At 47.6% G+C, this 19140-nt stretch overlaps 1 protein-coding gene across 2 annotated transcripts in view; it reads left to right on the forward strand.

The window, feature by feature from the left end:
* Window positions 1-19140, forward strand: part of CSMD2 (CUB and Sushi multiple domains 2) — a 563293-nt gene that overhangs the window by 507335 nt on the left and 36818 nt on the right. For both annotated transcript variants that reach the window (XM_037881906.2, XM_043532277.1), the window contains 4 exons: window positions 3914-4087; window positions 5592-5780; window positions 9463-9636; window positions 13120-13302. In XM_037881906.2, coding sequence (XP_037737834.2) covers window positions 3914-4087; window positions 5592-5780; window positions 9463-9636; window positions 13120-13302 — 720 coding nt within the window. The remainder of the gene's footprint in view (window positions 1-3913; window positions 4088-5591; window positions 5781-9462; window positions 9637-13119; window positions 13303-19140) is intronic.

Below are 19140 nucleotides of genomic sequence, written 5' to 3' on the forward strand. Positions count from 1 at the left end.
ATTTTGCATCTAGGTGATCAGTCGAGGTTTCAGCCCTAGTGAGAAATGATTGCCAGCTAGGCTTGTATTAATGATTGGAGGTTGGGAAGATAGTCTCAGTCTTGTTCCTATCTCCTACAATAAAAAAATCCCCCGTGCCTCTCTGAACTGATACTGGCGTGTTGCATTGCCGTGGAGTTGAGTCAGCATGGAGGCTACTTGCCATCTCATGCCTGCAGCTGGTCCTTCCGGCTCAAAGTTGAAACACATGGATGAGAAACATTGGCTGCAGCCCGTTCTGAACTGCTTGTCCTCTCCTTAGCCAAGCACCAGCCTCAAGGGCTGTGAATCTGGCACCTTTCACAAGCATTAAAACTCATTTCAAAAAGGGAGAGAATAAAATGTAATCAGGTTTCCAAAAGATGCCCTGAATTGGAAGCAAACAAATTAATTCTCAGGGCGTTCCAAAGAGTGAGGGTGATTTCAGCCACCGTGCTGGGAACAAAATCGGACTGGCAAACTGTGTAAGCGAGCATCCTCATTTTGCTAACTTGTGATTTATGGGCTTTCTTATGAGCTGTGCCCCTGCTGATTTTGTGCCTCTAATCTACCATATGTTCAAGAGATCCCTACTGCACAAAGAATTTCCCGTTGCTAAAATACCTGTGGCCAGATTTTCACAAATTGCCTCCCTCAGGAGCACACAACTATTGTGAATGCAAAATGTGCACAAATATCTCACCTGCATGCGCAAGAAAATACTTTGTATGTGTAGTGTGAGTGGCAAGATTTGAAATATTGACCACTGATTTTCTGTGCACATTTCAGTGTCAGATCCACAAACTCTCTCACCTTTTTCTTAGGTTTATTTTATTTTTCTTCATATATTTTTAACTGATGAGGGCTTATGAAGTTGCTGCACTTGTGTCTGTGCCAGAGGACCATGTCCTGGGTGGTATATTGGAATGGAATAATACCATTCTATATTTTGATCTCAGTTCCACTGGAATCAAACTGGAGAAACTGTATTGAAGTCATATAGAAAAACCGCCATGGCAAGGGTGGATCTCTGCCTAAAAGATAACTTGTGGTTGAAGTAGAGGGTATTGGTCTGGATGTGGGGATGACCAGGTGACATTCTCTGGACCTGTGTGTTGCAGGAGACAAAATCATAATGGCCCATTCTGGCTTTAAAATGTATGATGCTAGTCTGGATTTAGACCTGAGGCCAGAATCTGGCTCAAAATACTGATTCTCACCTCATTTACACCTGGGCAACTTTATAGACATCAGTGGAGTTGCTCCTGATTTACACAGGTGTTAGTGAGAGGAGAATTAGTCCCTATCCTATGACACATTCTTAGGAGTCACCTTGCCCAGAATGTTAATTTTTCTTTTCAGTAAATAAGCTAATGAAATAATTCACTGGATTTCTGACTATGATGTTAATATTTTCCTATCAACAGATGACGCAGTCCATATATTTCATATCCTGGTTTGCCAGTTGTTTGCTTCCAACCTCCTCTATCCCTGCTATAGCTTTATGTGCTCAGATATGATAGCAACATCCATTTCAAACCAAGATACAGAGCAGCCAGTAGCTGCCCTGCAAAACAATAAATAACACCGACACAAGTCTAATGTTAGAGATGGGCTCAAACTGCAAAACTTTATGGGTGCTCCAAAATTCAGAGCCATTTGCACCCATTTTTCCCTTCATTCTGTTATGAGGATAACGGTCATATGAAAATTGCGCTCAGGGTCTGATACCGGATTTCGAATACACCCAAAGTGTGCGAGAGTTTAGCTGCAACATTTTGGTTCATCGTTACTAGCCATCTGTGAACCACAATGAGAAGCAGAAAACACATTTAGCCCGCGAGGTGAGTAATGAGCCCGGGCCAGTAAGTCAGATTGCTGGGTAGCCAACTGTTATTGACTGGCGGGAATTTTCAAACCACACCTTCAGCCAGTTAGATTAATTAAACCACAGCATTTGTAAAGCACATGCCTTTTCATGGATCGGTTGGTTTCTCATGGAACCAATCCAACAGAAGGGCTGTACGCCCAGCCCATTAGAATGAAGCGGGTCCCATGGCCTGACTGCATCAATTCACTTTGCACTGGTGACCTACCTTTCAAACACAGGGGCCTTAATGGGACTTTCAGTTGCTTAGCTTAGCTTCATTTCCTTTTTTGGCAATTAAAAGCTGATTTGGCTGCTCGTGGATTCGGAGCATCCTGTGCAGGGGCCTGATATTCAAAAGATGGCCTCAAAGTAATTAAAACTACAGCAGCCCTTTGGGGTAACATGCATTTAAAGTAATTAAAATGGAGCAATGTTGGGTTTTGAAAATAGATGCCTTGAGGCTGTGTCATTATTTATATAGAAGTGGGGCATTGTGTTATCCCATCATAATTCCCTGTCTTGTTAATGTTTTTTTTCTTAAACCTGCTCCACAAGAGTTGCTATGCTATGTATGAACTGGAATTTGAGATAGGTGCAGTCTAGAGAGACTCTCCTTTTTATGTTGACAAAGAATCCACCACCTAGTTCACAACTGCTATAATAGGACCCTAATGGTGACTCATGGATACCTCGGAGAGAGCATGATGTCTGCTTTGAGTAGCACCAAAAGGCTGTCAATCTTCATGCTTCAAGGCCTAAACTAGTCACCAGCTAGGGTCCAGAAGAAATTTCTCTCCCCGTGGTATAGTCTTGCCCAATTGACCAGGTATATTGTTTGTTCTCACCTTCCTCTGTAGCATTTGGCACAGCTGCTGTCGGAGACAAAACACTGGACTTCTGGTAATGGATTATCAGTCTGTTGCACCATGGCAATTCCTATGTCTTCCAGTCAATGTTGCTTTCTTATTGACTATCAAAGGATGCCATGTTCTTAACGTGGCCAGAAGGCTCTTAGCTGAAAATCCTCAAGCTTCCTTTGCAAACCGAAAATACTGCTGTACTCTGGAGTAAAGGTCCCCAACTTTACTCCTTCCAGTAGGGTTGCTATGGCTTTAAATCCTTCTTTAAGGCTTGTTTCTGTAGGGGTGTGCAAGCAGCTGTGAGCCAACCATGCTTCTCTCAGGGGGGTAGGAGGCCAACCAGCCATGAGCCAACCAAGCCTGTATTAAATCCAACACTGTCTCTACTGGTTGTCCACATAATCCTATTGTTGTGTCCATTGTCTCTCTGTCCCCACCCTGCCCCTTGCATTATCTTCAGAACATAAGCATCCCACAGTGGGTCAGAACCCTGGTCCATTTAGCCCAGCACCCTGTCTCTGACAGGGGCCTATCTGCGCCAGAGGAAGGTATGAGAAAATCCCGCAGTAGACACTCTGGGTTTCCTCCTAACCCCCATCAGTTAAAAGCTGATTTACGCCCTGGAGCCGGAGGTTTATGTTCCTTTCTCTCATCTCAGGCCATTTGGATTGTAAGCTCTTTGAGCTAGGTACCTGACTTTCTTCTTCCGGTTAAATCTATTTCCTCTCCCCTTCCTCCCCCCGCCCTGCCCAGTGTGACTCCATGGACTTCAGTGGGGTTGCTCCTGATTTACACCAGGGGGAGCGAGAGAAGAATCAGGCCTCATGGCTTTGAATGTCTGGGTGGTGCCTAGCACCTCTGTGGGTGCTCCGCGAATGAATTAATAATAATGGCTGGGATTTTCAGAGAAGCCTAGGGGCGTTAGGTGCCCAAATCACAGTGAAATGTAGTGGGAATCGGGTGCTGAACTCCCTTAGGAAATGCCCCCAGCAGTAACAACACAGCAGGTGTAAATGAGTGTCATTCCAAAGACATGGACCTCGATGCTGTTGTGGAATATGGTGGTATTTTCTTGGTGACCTTATTGCTTGAGAACTGTCCTTCCAGTCTCACTTTCTGCAACCATGGGGGCCACAGAGGTAATGTCTCCACTTTCTGATTGTAGCCATCACTTGCGGTCACCCAGGCAACCCAGCCAATGGCCTGACGCAGGGGAACCAGTTCAACCTGAACGACGTGGCCAAGTTTGTCTGCAACATCGGGTACCACTTGGAAGGGGCATCCCAGTCACAGTGCCTGGCGAATGGCCAGTGGAGCAACTCCCTGCCCACCTGCCGCAGTAAGTCATCTTCCCTCTGGTCCTCATTCGACCACTGTGGTTGAGGCCTGGGGCGTATGAATGCCTCAGGCCCTTCAAAGGAAGCTGCTACTGGAAGGGGTAGAGGGTGGCTAGAGCTATAGTCCAAGGATCAGAAATGGCTTCAGGAGTAACCGGGTTGTGACAAGGGAATAGCAGCAGCTCGGCTTCCCCCTCCTCACGCACTTGGGTGCATCAGAGGGGCTGCGTGGGAAATGGAGGTAGAAGAAGGGTTTGTTCCACGCACGGAGCAGAGCCCCTGGGCTAAGCCCCAACAGGGGACTCCTCTTCTATTTTCATCGTGAACTTTTTGATTTCTAGTTACCAACCCTGGGCCAGATCTTCCACTGGTGTAAATCGGTGCAGTGCCGTCACCTTCAGTGTCACGTCAGTCTGTTGACGTGGGTGGAACTCCACGAGTTTTCACCAGCTGCGACTCTGGCCCAGGGAAAAACCCTTGCAGACTGGGGCTGTGTTTTGTTTTTCCTGCTTAGTCATTCCTTCAGCTGACATGGTGCGATGAAGGCAGCAGGGGGAGTGTAAGTGGGAAGCACAGAGAGGATGTGATGGGGGTTTTGCTGATGAAGGAATGGTGCAAATGCCACCCCCTGTGATCAAGATGAGTTGGACTTTGTTTCTCTCTGTGCCACATCCTTGGTTACTCCTGGTTCCTGAAATCCAGTTAGATGCCAACGTGAGTCAATGTAAAGCAGAGTTTGCAGCTCAGTAGGAACATAAGAGTGATGTTTGAAGGCCAAACATTCCTATGTGGCATAAGCAGATACAACCCCTCCCCCCCCGAGTTCAGGGGCGCTGCATCTATTCACCCCAGAGCTGATCCCGATCCTGAGGCTTCAGCCCCTTCCCTACCACCCTATCGAAGTGTGAATTGCTAATAAGAAAAAAAATCACTGGGCCAGATCTGCAGCTGGTCTCAATCCGGATAGGCCCCACTGAAGTCAGTGGGGATACACCAATCCATACCAGCCAAGGATCTGACCCAGAAACACTCAATCATGTTCCCATATGCTAACCTCTCTTCCCTCTCATTTCCAGGGCTTCCTGCCTCCTTCAGTATTAGCATTAAAGTTCACTTACCAAATTCCCTCCTTCCCTCCCCTCCTCATCCCTGCACTCCATTCCTCTACACTCTGTCAAGCCACTTATCTCTGTCCCTACTGCTGCCTGGTCAATGGCAAGGTCAGCTCTTCTCACCTGCTCGCTAACTGCCCGATCCTGCAGTGAGCCAATCAGCGAGGCTCTGTCTCTGCACATCACATGGCAGGATCAGGCCCAGAAGATGATCTCTTCTTTTAAATCCAATGATTTTGTTTGATTTTTTTTAAAAGACAGAAAAAAGAAAGAACCCAAACTGCAGAATGTGTGACTTGAGATTTCTTCCCCTTTTTCTCCTTGTTTGAGAGAGTCCTTTGTTCTTTGTTACACCCTTTGTTTTGTATTTTTGTTTTCTGTTATTTGTTTGCAGTTGTAAACTGTACTGACCCCGGGCACCTGGAAAACAGCATCCGTCAAGTGCAGCCAAGTGGTCCTCACAGATTCAGCTTTGGAACAACTGTCTCATATCAATGCAGCCATGGATATTACTTATTGGGCACACATGTACTTTCCTGTCAGGGGGATGGCACTTGGGACCGGTCCCTCCCACAGTGTCTTTGTAAGTTGTTCAGAGCGTAACCCTTTTGTTTAGGGCATTGCTAAAGAAGTCACGCTCAAATGATCCATTGCAGCCTTTCATCTCAAAGGGTTTCCATCACTCTTTAGCTGAATGATGCCTACAAGGTTTGATCCAAAGCCCATTGGAGTCAGTGTTCATCTTCCTATCCACTTCACCAGGCTTTGGGTGGTGCCCCTAGAAGGGAAAAAATATGGTCTAGAGAGAGATTAGATTAGGTGGGGATCCTTTCACCCACCAATGAAATGCAGACGCCTTTGAGTTTGGATTCCTGACCCCATTCCGCTCCAGCAACAATATCGTAGGTGGCGAAGAGAAGCGTCAGTTCTCCAGTAGATACCACACGGGGAATTTATAGCAAGGCAGCATGTAATTAGCCACAGCAGATTTAGCACAGCTCATACACATCCGAACTTCCACACACCCACTCGCTCACATGTCTTTGGAGACAGGCAACGTCAGCTCAGTATCAAAATAAACACCTTCATTGCTTTTACTCTTTTGCAAAATGCAGGCTCCAGAGGACTCGCTTCTTGAGTCATGCTGTAGATTTTTTTTCCCCTTAAAGTAGCGTTAATGCTTGCTGCCTTTAAGTTAGTTACAGATATTTATAAGTAAAGGCACAGTGAAGAAAGATATGGGATTCTGTGCCAAGGCTTGGGTTAAGGGAGCAATCTGATTTGGGAGATGGGAACTCTGAGCTGTGTGGTTTTGAGCCAGTAGCCGCACCGCTCAGAGCTGATCAGAACAACCATCTTAATACACTCCAGGATGTGCAGTTTGGGTTCGAGGTACGCTGCTGAGGTGTTGGAGAACTCTTTCTGTCTCGTGAGACATGCCTTTAGTGCAGCCTAGGTAATGCACCCTGAGGTGTATTATTGCTTATGAGTGCTTTATAGCTCACATGTGTGCGTGTACACACATGCTGCTGTCACCTTAAAAGCATATTAGGCCCAAGAACTTTGAGCCCAAACCAAGTCTGGACCCATATAACCCCAAAAATTGGTGTTTGGAACCAGGCAGGATGAGACACTGTGTAAGAAAAACATTTTATAACAATAATAACAAATTTCAAGTACTACAGCATCATCCAATCCTATGGTGCTTAGGTACAATGGGGGAGAGGCAGTGTACAAAACCCATAGATACAAGATCTGTAAACCAGTACGGGAGGTTCATTCTAGTCAGGCAGCTGGGGACGCTGGACTAGTAATGATAGTAATACCTACCTCTTCATCACTAGATCTCATCACTTCACAGGAGGTCAGTATCACGCTCCCCTTTTTACAGATGGGGAAACTGAGGCACAGAAAGGCAAAGTGACTTGCCTGAGGTCACCCAGCAGCAGAACCAGGAATAGAACCCATGTCTTCTGAGTCCCAGTCCAGTGCACTAGCAACTAATTCACACTGCACTTGGGGCCTGGCTGCAGAGTCTTTCCGCTGATTGCAATGGGCACTGGATTAGGCCCTGAGAAAATGGCATAATTCACCATGCACCTAATGGTCCCCAACAGCAAATCCAAAGCAGCCAAATGGGTCATTGTAACCCGGTAAAGGTGATTGCAAATTATATAGCCGCTCAGGCAGATAGAGAAAGCAGAACCTCTCGATGGATATGCTCACTTCCTGCACAGCTAGACATAACCTTTCAGTTAAAGTCTCCTCAGTGGATCCAGTCAATTTTCCATGAAACCCACAAAGCACTTAACAAGGAAGAAAGGCTATGTGGTAGGGACAGGGGGCAAGTGAGGCGAAAGGGAAACACACCAGCTCCAGATGAGCGATGGTTATTGATTTTCGTGTTTACATTCCTTCTTCAAGAGTAAAATCGTTAGGATTTCTTTTACTTGCCGTTGGTGCATCTGCTGTTCAGGAGTTGTACCTTGCAGGACAAATAGATCAAACAGTCAGAAATGGAGGGAGACAATCAATTCTCCTACCTAGCCCCTTAAGTTTCATTCAGCTGAGCTGTTCCAAAGCCTCAATCTTTTTAAATTCCTTTATTTATCCTTTTCCCACCAAGTCATAAAAACTAGTTTTTTGGCACATTTTCTTTTCCTTTGTTACCAGCATGTCACCGTCTTACATTTATAAGCATGCTGCACAAGCCATGGGAAATTGACAAGTGATAACCACGTACCTTAGAATCTACAGGCTCTCAAATCAAATAGCAAACCTTCTCATAGCTGGGTGCCTCAAGCCGGGCTCTTGACATCCATAGCCAAGGAGCTAAAGAAACGTGGTCTTGTGGTTTAAAAACATTGAGCACCTACAGCTTCCACTGACTTCAGAGGATTTTATGGGTGTTTTCACCACCTTTGAAAATCAGGCTAATTTTATTTAGCGCCTGTAATCACTACTCACTTTTTAAAATGTAGACCCAGGAATCTTACCTTCAGGTAACCCAGGTTTGAACATTTTGGCTAGTGAGTATTTTAGAGAAGGAAAAAAACCTGTTCTTTAAGGGGTGGAAGAGGGACTCTGATACAGTAAGTGAGATCTACCACAGCAAAATCTAGCACAAGAGAAGAAATTTGTTCCAACTGTCTACACAAATGCTTTACAACCCCCAGTACAGTCACAGATTTTTAGCTTAGATGTGTCTGCTGGAGTATCCATTATTGAATTGTTAGTTTCAGTATGAGTTTATTAGCTATCAAACTCATTTCTTTTGCAAAAGGCATTGGTTTTAGTCACAGCTCTGTGTCAGTATCTTTCAGTGCCCACGTACTCTATATAAACATCCACACCCTTTTCTTTTTCTTGAAGAATACATCATGCATTCCACCTACGCAGAAGGGGGAAATGCATCCATTGCTGATATTTCCCTTCAGAAATTCTAATGGCCCTCACATAAAGACTCTTTTAGATCAGATCATATTTAATCGCCTTTAGAGTTGTCAGCTTGTTTGTGAATAGCCAAGCTTCATCTACCCTAATAGCTAAGCTAAATAAACCAATTGATTATTGTTAACAGTGTTTTTAGTAGCAATCATAGGGTGAGCGGTTCTTACAAGCTGCCAGAGTAATTTCATCAGGTGTGACATTGCATCTAATACGGCTATGTGTTGACAGAATCCCATACTGCCAAGGAATATGTGCATGCGTGTGTGTGTGTGTGTGTAAATATTCATTTTTAATAGGGGATGGATGTTCACGGGAATGTGCAAAGTGTATGCCTGGAAAATCCTTTTTCGCGTGTGCATTTTGGTATTTGCATGCACAGACCTGGGACAGCCCCTGTGCAAATGTTTACATGACCAGCCCCGGTGAAATCCACCCCAGGGACCAATGCCAGGTTTGTGCACCATTGCAACTCTGTTTTGAGCACCTCAGTGGTGCATGACACTTGTGCCAGCTCCTCTGAGTAGGGAGTAAGGGTATGCAAGATTTCAATGGGCAGTTCATGTAAGGTCACATAGGGCCAGATCCTCAACTGGTGTAAATTGGTGAGGCTCTATTGAAGTCAGTGGAGCTATGCTGATTTACACCAACTGAGGGGTCTGGCCCATAACAGTTGATTGCTCTGTGTCTTCAAATTCCACTTTGTGGGTGCAAAAGGGGAGTGTTTTGCAGCTGCATCCATTGCACCTTCCTTTTGAACGCTCGTCCCCTGCAGTTAAATAGTAACGCAAGCCATAATGTTGTTCTCTTTGTTTCAGTGGTTTCCTGTGGCCATCCTGGCTCCCCGCCCCACTCCCAGATCTCAGGCGATAGGTACACGGTAGGGTCTGTCGTCCGCTATAGCTGCCTGGGGAAGCGGAGTCTGATTGGCAACTCCACTCGCATGTGCCAGCTGGACGGGCACTGGAGTGGCTCCCTCCCTCACTGCTCAGGTGAGAAGGCCAGGAGACTTGGCCAGGGTTAGTGCGATGACCCTTTGCTTCTTCACAGGCCCACAGAGGGGCAGTCCACCACACTTCCACCCGGCCTCCAGCTGGAGAAGAGAAGCCATGAGGCCTCTCAGATCTATATTCTTCTGAACAAAGGAGGGATCTGGATCCTGCAGGACTTGGAAAGCCCAGCTGGAGCTCAGGGGTCCAGCCTCCAGCACCTTGGACAGTGGGTGCCGATAACGAGTAAACCTTGTCCTGTGGCCCAGGATGAATAAATCATTGCAGCGAATGCCCTAAACATAACAAATAACACGGCAACGTCAATACTGCAGCCTGCTCTTTGCTATTCAGTGGCTTCTGTTGTGCTTCTGTGGAGAGCCTTGATTTGGGGGGGAGGTTTCGTACTCACAAATTGCTCCTCACAATGTAACTTCAGATTCTCCCTTCCTCTCTCCTGCATGCAGATAAGTCAGATGCGCCCGTCTCAGGCTTCACACCTGATCTGTTGCTTCATGCACATGTCCCGTGTGCCGCACGTCAGTTTGGATGTTGCACATATACATGGGATGTCCCGTATCCACGACAGGCAGAGGTAGACTCGCGGTAACCAATTTCCAAGTGCTCATTGCCTGCAATCAGGGCTATATTTTCAAAAGAGCTCAGGTATCAAAATAAGGGATAGATTTACAAGAACCCTCAGCTCCCCTCTCAACACTTGCTGGCAGATTTTTTGGAGATCTGGCCACTCATCTTGGTGCCTCATGGAGAGCTGAGCTGTTCTGAAACTCTGGACCAGAGTGGGGTTTCTCCCCACCCCCCAAGTTGAGAAATGTCCTGATACGCAAACATCACATGCGATTATGAGAATCTCAGTCCCTTCAAAGGAAGCTGCTGCTGGAAGGGGTAGAGGGTGGCTAGAGCTATGATTATGAGAATCTGAGATAGGGCATCAGGGAGGGGGATCCATCCCTGTTCCAGTCTTGTCCCTCACCGATATCCAAGTCTCTTCAGTCACAAAATCAGCAGATTCCCTCCCCGATGGAACTGAAAAACTGCCCGAGCTGAGTAAAATCCCACTCCCACCCCATGCAGCCTTCCATCCCCTTGAGAGCAAGGCACCAAGGAGATGGGACTCTAGATGGAGCAGAAGCAATGGGAGTGAGTGGTTAATTTTTAATTATGCCACTTTAGACTTAGCAGCTCCACTTGACCAAGTTTAACCTGCACTTAAAAGGGGAAAAATATTAAGAGGCAATTTCATCCTCTCTGAAGGACGTATCTACAGAACAATTGGTGATTTGCTTAGTGATTTATGGCCACTTGGAAAGTTTCTTCTTTAATTCATATCCATTTTTTTCAAGAGCCTTCAGCATTAGCCTAACTCTGCTCCTATTGAAACCAGTGGGGTGGAAGGTCTGCCGGTGACTTTAGAGGGAGCAGAGTTAGGCCAGTGCCACCTGCTTTTGAAAGCTCCACCCTCTGCCACAAACCCCAAACCACTTGGGACCTGATTTCCTCCCCGTTACCCCTCCCAGCTTCCTTGCACCCTATGTGAGTCGTTTCCAGCCCCGCAAAGTGGGCGTGAAACGTGACCACTGGTACCTGTCGGCCAACGATTCTGATTTGCTACTTTTTCACACCAAACTCAACTTGCACTGGTGCAGATAAGGACCAAGGTGATAGGGAATCGGATCTTTTGTCTTGTGCCTGTGCTTTAATAATCAGCAATGCAAACACATCAGTTGAGGGCCTGATTCTCCATTGTCCAGCATGCCACCTCCTGCCCCCAGCACTCCCCTACACTGAGGGCAGCATAGGGCCATCTATGCCACCCCTACATTGCTCCTGCACTGGGGGAATTCTCCTCCGGGGCCATCCTTTACAGCCCAGAGTGGTTGTACAGAGGCCAGAATCGAGTCGAGGCTGTTTCCAATGGAAAGGGTTTTGCCATGTGCAGGCAGCTCGTTAATTGCGACAGTGGCTTTAGCAAATCAGAACAAGCCGTTTTGGAATAAGTCACCTGCAGAGGAGAACAGTGAGGCCAGAGAAAGGAATTCCCTTCACCCGTTTAAAAACTAGTATTTTCCTGGATGACAAATGTCTTCATTACTTTTTACATCCGACACGATGCCGCAAAGCTCATTACTGTAGCAAAACACAGAGGGCTTGGGAGCCAGGGGCTTCAGCTCTAACTGTAGGAGTGAAATATTGCTCCCTGGATTAGGGCTGGTGTGTTTACAGTGATCATTAGCAGAGAGAGCTGATAATAGACAGACGTGGCATGAGCCTGGGATGTGGGGAGACATTCTCAAAGAATCCCTGCAAGGCAACCTTTTCAGCTGCCTCTCTCTTCATGTCCCCCTAACTTTCCGCCAGCAGTGCCAAGCGTTAGCGATTTCTGCGAGCGGATGTTTTTTGGCTGGGTTCCTACCGTGTCTGTGCTTCAAAGCCAAGAGCTCCTTGCTCTGCAAGGATAATGGGGTTGGGGCGGGAGACTTTGAGCATCTCATCATTTCTACTTGGAGGGGAACCATCCGCCTGACTGATGCTGGCAAAGAAACCTCTTGCTGCCTAAGCAGCTGCTACAGAAGGTCTCTGCATCTGTCTAGGTTTCTTTCTGGAGATTCGGGAGTAATGGGACCTCTTTTGCAAGTGCTTAAATAGCAATGAGCTTCCAAAGACAGTAGACACCTGGGATAAAATAACCACCTGTGCAGAAGGTCAGCACAAGGGCTAAATTCAGACTTTGCTTGCTTTCCACACCGGGTGAATTTCACCCTCCCCACTTACTACAGTGATGTGTGCGGCATGATGAACGTGCCATGCCAGGGCTGTAACGGCCACCACATTTCAAGGCTTGGCTGACTTGTGGGAGAGCAGTTTTAGGCACCTCCCCCCCGCCACATCACCGATGTGCAAAAAGGGAACTTGGAGCTCACTGGCCCGCTATGTAATTCTGCTACATCGTCCCCAAGGGAGTCACCAGGATCAGAGAGGTGAAACTGAGGGAGAAAATTCAGACTGGCTATAAGACAAAAAACATAGTGGCTGTGTATAGTCTCCCAAGGGAAGGGTGGAAGCCTTATCATTTAGGGGTATTTATAGCAAACCGACTGGGCAGAACACTGGAAGATATCCGTCCCTGGGACGGCAGGGAGAGGGAGTGGATGGGTTAGTAGGTGGTTTTCCCCCTACCAAGAGAAATTCTATGGGCCTGCGCTGTGAAGGAGATGAGGCTTAAAGATCACAGTCGTCTCTTCCCACCTTAAAATCTACGAGTCTCCAATAACTATGGTTTCATGATCCCAGTGGATAACTAGAAGGTTAATGAGAGGATGCAGCGTGCGGACTGGCTACTCTGTGGTAGCTTCTTGTGTAGCTCTGGTAACTCCTCTCTGCCGCTGCGGGGAAGATGGGCCAGGACAGCCGCCTGCACTGCTGCCCCTGGCTGTTGCTGACAAAGTGTTTTTCTCCGCTCAGCAGGAGGCAGCCAGGGAACATGTGGTGACCCAGGGATCCCTTCGCACGGCATCAGGCTGGGCAACGAGTTTGGTGTGGACAGCACGGTTCGGTTCAGCTGCGAACCAGGCTACACCCTCCGGGGTTCGTCGGAGAGGACCTGCCACGCCAACGGCTCCTGGAGTGGCGTGCAGCCGGAGTGCGAAGGTACCGCTCCCCTCCTTACAGGCTGGTCTCTTCAGGGGAACGATTGAGGCTGCTCAGTCATGAAGTACGCCACACCCCTTACGTTGCCGGTATGTGCCCCGTGTACCAAAACTCAGAGGCAAGCACCGTGGTTGCCTCATCGGTGAGGCCTGGTGACGGCTAGTCCTGATGGGTCCCAGTAAGTGCTCGGACACATGGCGAAGGGCCAGGGTATTTTACTAAGCATGGCAGGAAAGGGAAAGGTTACAAATACCCTAGGTACAGAGGCTGAAACAGTTACAGTTCAAAGTGAGCCATAGCAAGAAATGTCTGGGTCCCAGGAGCCGTCCAATGTAGAGTCCGGGCCTAGAGTCTCAGGTGTCCTCTCCAATCCAGACTCTGTTCAAGCAAATAAGAGCTTGTGGGTTTCCAGGTCAGACTCAGTTACTGTGTCTCACTGGGGCCTCTCTGCAGTGGTTCCCTGCCCAGCCGCTGCCACTGTGCGGTAAGGTCCCACACAGCCCTGCACCCCGCCGTCACGTACGGTATTCACTGCCTGGTCCACACTTGGCTCTGTATCCTGTTCCTGGAGATTCCCCTTTGCATTCAGCTTCTCTGCAGCTCCCTGCCGTCAGGCAGCCGCTGCTTCCGGACGGAGCCCAGTTACTTTCTGGTGCAGGACTTTTCCCCTCGCCTGGCCAGGAGATTGGGGATGTGCAGCAGGGAGGGGGCTCATGGGCGCTGTAGTGCCCTACTTAGTGGGGCCATCACAGTAAGATAGTTAGGGCTGTCTCACACCCAGCCTTGCTGTACAGGCGGGGCAGAAAGCATACCAAAGCCTCCCTTTCTCCCCTAATGGGGGAGGGCAGGAGCACCCGGCTGCCCTAGCTGGCAGAAAACCACGAGGGGAACCTGTTTCATTAGCTCGCTCCAAGGTTTCCTGCCAGTCTTTGGGGGGACAAGGACTGAGTGAGTTACGTGACACACCGGTGCATAACGCAAATTAAAATCTGAATAAACATTTTTTTTATTTTAAAAAATCCCTTTTATTTTGTTTGAAGAAAAAGAATAAAACCCCCTAATCCAACTTAATAAACCCTGGGCCAGCTCCTGCGAGCCACTCTGTTGCTATTACAGAAGTATTTAAAAATCAATCCGCGAAAGAACAAAAGCCCCAAACTAGGCAGGAAACCGATAAGCAAGGAGACCTGTGCAAGTCCTTCTCCTCAGCTGATTTGAAAGCCAAGAGCTTGGAGAGAGTTTGCAAATGAATTGGAAATTTATTCCAGATTGATGCAGCCCTTGATTGAAGACACCGCGTCACATTTATTAATATACTGAGGCCTTGGGGCGGGAGGGGCATTATTTTTTCTTTCCCGTTTTTGTTTTTGTTTTTTTGGTGGAGGGGATCCGTAGGGGCTGTATATTAATAGTGGGATAAATAACCCCTCAAATTCAAAGGGCACCAGGATGCAGTGGGGTTATTTTATTTTTGAATCACAGCTGTATGAGTAATAGTAACATTATTCATATAATGTGGTGGTTTACTGTTAGGCCCTCGCCGACCGAAATAGGCAAGTCATTCTCAGTGTTGAGTCGTGCGCTGTGTCTCTGCTGTTTGTATTCATGGCAAGGTGCAAACACGGTCAGGTATCGGTGGGGCTGTACTCTCCGAGTCTTCGATTCAACTTTCTGGAGCAGGGATTTCTATCTTTTTGTTTTATTGTTGCGAGTACATTTAAGGCAGGCAGGAGTGAGGATGAACAGCATTGAGGAGGCACAGGCAGGGTTATGCAAGCTCTTCATCTGCAGTTATTTCACATCTTCTTATTCCTGACCCGCAGCACAGCCAGCCATTCAAGACCCAGCCTCCCCCCACACCCTGAACCAACACAGCTCTAGAAGAGCATCCCTGTCCTAATCTGCAGCACCCCTGGCTGTTCAGTGCAGGTCTCGCCACGTGCACCTTGCAGCCCCTCTGCCAGGCCAGCCTTGGACTCCCTAGTGCCCCTGCGCCAGCTACTCCAGACCTGTCTCTCCTGAGCAGACTGTCAGCAGTGCCAAATGGTGCAGGGGAAGGGCAAGGTGTTTGGGACATAGGCTGATCGGAGACTTAGGCCATTGGCTTACTGGTGCTTCTGACCTGAGTCAGGCTTTGAACCCAGGGTTTGAGAACTGAGCCAACAATGCTGACTCTGCTTCCCAGCCTGGCATCCCCACAGTCACTGGTATAGCCATGTCCATGATCATTTTTGTCCCACGCTGCACGGTGGTGGGGTTTTAACCAGCAGCGCTTGAATTATGGCTGGCCCCGGGCATGTGCATTTTGGAAGATGTGGAAAGCAGGTGGCAAAAGTCCTTTCTCCCATCCTCGTGTACCCCCACAGGGGGCAGCCAGTGCAGCTGACGCAATTATCTGCCCAGACAGGCATGTTTGGGCAGGATGGGGGCCGAGCCCTGACCCCAACCCACTATCCACCAGGTTGCACTTCTGGGAAGAGCGCAGGCAAGTGAAACAAAACTTGTTCTTTGCTCTGTTTCTGCCAGTGTCCCCTGAAGCCAGTAGGCCATATCCAGGCATGGTGCCTGCCTCCATCATTGCTGAAGGTGCTGTCCCCAGCTCAGTGCCCCCAAATCTCTTTGACCCCTAATCAGCTCTATGTATTTTTAGCTAAGGATATACATGTAGTGGGTAAGGCCAAAGCTTTCAGTTCCCAATGGGGCGTGAATCCATATTTATGCAGAAGCACTATACTGAACAGAAGCTACAGGGGCTCAACTCCTCTGCAAGTCAGGCCTCTTATTTAGGTGCTTGACTTTAGTCACCAAGGACCCGATTTGGCAATGCACATCCTTAACTTAGAGCATGTTCTTAAGACCTATTGGCGTCAATGGGACATAAACACAGACTTCCCTGCTTTACAGAAATGCGATAGGTTTAAATGCATGCTTCAGTCCCCCTGATGTGCTTTAAAGTTAAGCATGTGCGTAGCTGCTTTGCTGCATTGAAGCCCAAACGTTGACCTTTGTGGCCAGCATACTCTACATGTCACTAGCTGATTGGTCTGCCTTAGAAACCACACACAGTGCGGGGCTTTTTTAGCTTCTGCAGAATGTGATAGTGGTTTCTCAGTAATTAACCAAGTTCCCAGACTAATGAAATCTTATCGAAAAGCTTGTTCTGACCCAGCCGCTCATATGTCTGTAGGTAATTGCATCTTCATCAAAGGCATAACTCTTGGATCGGGTTCAGCAGACCCTCTGTAAATAAGCCCAGGTCCAAGAAGAACTCCCAGAGCCAGGAGCTGTCTTTTATTAGCAAAAAGATTTTTTTTTTTTTGGAGGAGAGGAGGGAGAATATCCCCAAGTTCCATATTTCCTGACTCGTTAAAACCTGGTGATTAAAGGTCTCCAAGGCGTGATCTGAATCAGAGTGATTAATATGTTCCATATCCCTAAATCGGGGCTAATCATATTTAAAAACCTGCTAAGTTGCATCTCCCCTTCCATATTTCTGAATTAGCCCATTTGAATGTATGGACGTCTCCATGGGAACCCCATTCAGCATTGGAGTGGCAAAGCTCCAGCATGCCAACGCAGCCATTCAGCTCCTCTGTAGGGCATTGTCTGTCTCTGACTCACACCTCAGGCTCGGCGGCTAGGAACAGAAAGCATAATCAAGTCAAGCGGGGCCTGCAGGGCCTCAGTTCGACCCTGCCCAGCGAGTGAAAATCCTTCCCTTCTGTTAGCCGCGATGCAAAATGAGCGTGGAGGAGCTCTGTCCGTTCCTGAATAGACCAAGGTCTACGGCACAAACAAAGCACCGTTAATTAATTGCCATCCTTGTTAATGTTGCCAGAGAGGCTGAGAAATGAAAGGGGGCAGAGATCAAGCTGCCATCTTGCCCCCTGCAAAGCAAGGCTGCGCCAGCTCACTACAGGCGCTGCGCTGGGCAGAATCTTCTGTTGCCACTGCCAGGTGGTGTGGGTGCAAGTTGTTTATAGTCCCTAGAGGCCCCAGCTGAGATCAAGACCCCATTGCACCAGGTGCTGTATGGACACGTAATACAAGACAGTCCCTGCACTACAGGTCTTACCACCTAAACAGACCGGGCGGGGAAAAAGCGGGAAAACTGCAGCAGAAAGAGGTGATATCCCAGCAGCTGAGCATGTGCTTCGCTTTGCAGACCACGGAGCTTTAACATGCGCTTAACTTAAAGTAAGTGTTTTGCTGAATCAGGACCAAAGTGACTCACCCAAGGTCACAGAGAAGGGGTGTGGCAGAGCCAGGAACCGAATCCAGATCTTCTGAGTGCCCAGCTGGGTAAGGAAGAGGATTTATACCCTCAAGCTAGCAGGTGCCGTTCGCCTGTTCTAAAGTTCAAACAAACAGAGGAGGAATTATTTTTAAAAAATCCACAATCATTTTTTCATAAGGTACAAATGGATTGAAATCAAACGAGTCAATTATCGGTAGCGGCTAGAACTGCGCAGTGCTGCTGACTGTGTTAGACAGTAGAGGCCGCATTGTTTCCAGTAAAACCAGCTTTCCAGGCTTTCTAAAATCTCAGGTTTCAAGCCCCATTTAGCTTTAATTTCCAGCAAGTTTTAAAGTGTAAATGCAAATTTACAAGCTACCCTCCCTCCCCCTGCTTTTGTCACCGTCCATCTCTCCATGCACAGCGCGAAGGAATGAGGGGGTGGGGGGAACAAAACAAAAAACACTTGCTCTCCTTCACAATAGACGCTGCAATTGCATTGTTAGTTGCTGTTAAGCTTTATAGTTTCTCCCCTTCCTTGAAAAGCTGAATGGAACATTTGCTTTTAGCGTGTTTATTATCGCACCAGATGAATTAAACAAAATCTGCAGCCAGAATGAGGCAGGACCCTCGCTGGTGTTTGCCAGTTTAAGTAAACAGAAATGTGTTTATTTTAATTGATCCCAATTTGACCACTGAGAATATGCTTGTAACAGGATTTTTTTGCCCTCTGCATGTCGAGTGGAATGTAGGCTACTATTTAATTTAAACAGTATGTAAATTACCATCTGCAAAGTGAAGGCTTCAGGACTCCAAAGGCTCTCAGCTATGTGTTATTCCCGCAGTGGATTTTGCCTGATGTGTCAGGCATTGTTAGGAGACCAATTCAGCCTGTCAGCTGAATGGCAGCAAGACCCAAAAGGACAATTCTGTCTGCTGTAAGGATTAGACCGTGGGGCATGTGTGGGACATTTTATTTACATGCTACCTAGACTGGAATCCTCTTTAGTAAACAGCTTTAATCTGTAGGAGAGGAGAAGAGACGCTTTATTGCTCTTCCTGGAGGGACTTGCTGTGCTTCTTGTTTAACAATCATGGAGCCTTAAAGTGCCACCAGTTCTGAAGGGGAAGAACTTATTTTTTAAAAAAAACAAACCCAAATTAAAAAGAAACACCACTCCGTGTAATTCCACGGGATTCACCCTGCCGGGCAGATGGAATATTAAAAGCAGCACTGTATGTAACGGTATGTAAGGAGAACGCGTGCCCTAGAAGCCTCTGTAGTAAATAAATAATAATGTGGCCCCTTCTTCTGATACTTGTGATGCCCCTTATGCCAGATGGTAGCTGGTGCCTGTGGCCTTGTAGCTTGGCTTCCCAGGGGAGGATAAATCAGTGACATGGTCTGAGTGTTATCTAAATGTAACTTGCTATGTTTTGGCACAGACATCAGTCCTGAACTGAGATTGTCAAGCAGCCCACAGGACACTCCCTTCTTCTGGGAATCTCATCCCAACACCCCTGCCTGGTTCTCTGGAAGCAACTGTGCCTCAAGAATTGACTCTAATCAGAGCCCAAGGCAGACACCAAACTCTCCTGTT

Source organism: Chelonia mydas, chromosome 19, assembly GCF_015237465.2.
Source record: "Chelonia mydas isolate rCheMyd1 chromosome 19, rCheMyd1.pri.v2, whole genome shotgun sequence".
NCBI classification, from domain to species: domain Eukaryota; kingdom Metazoa; phylum Chordata; order Testudines; family Cheloniidae; genus Chelonia; species Chelonia mydas.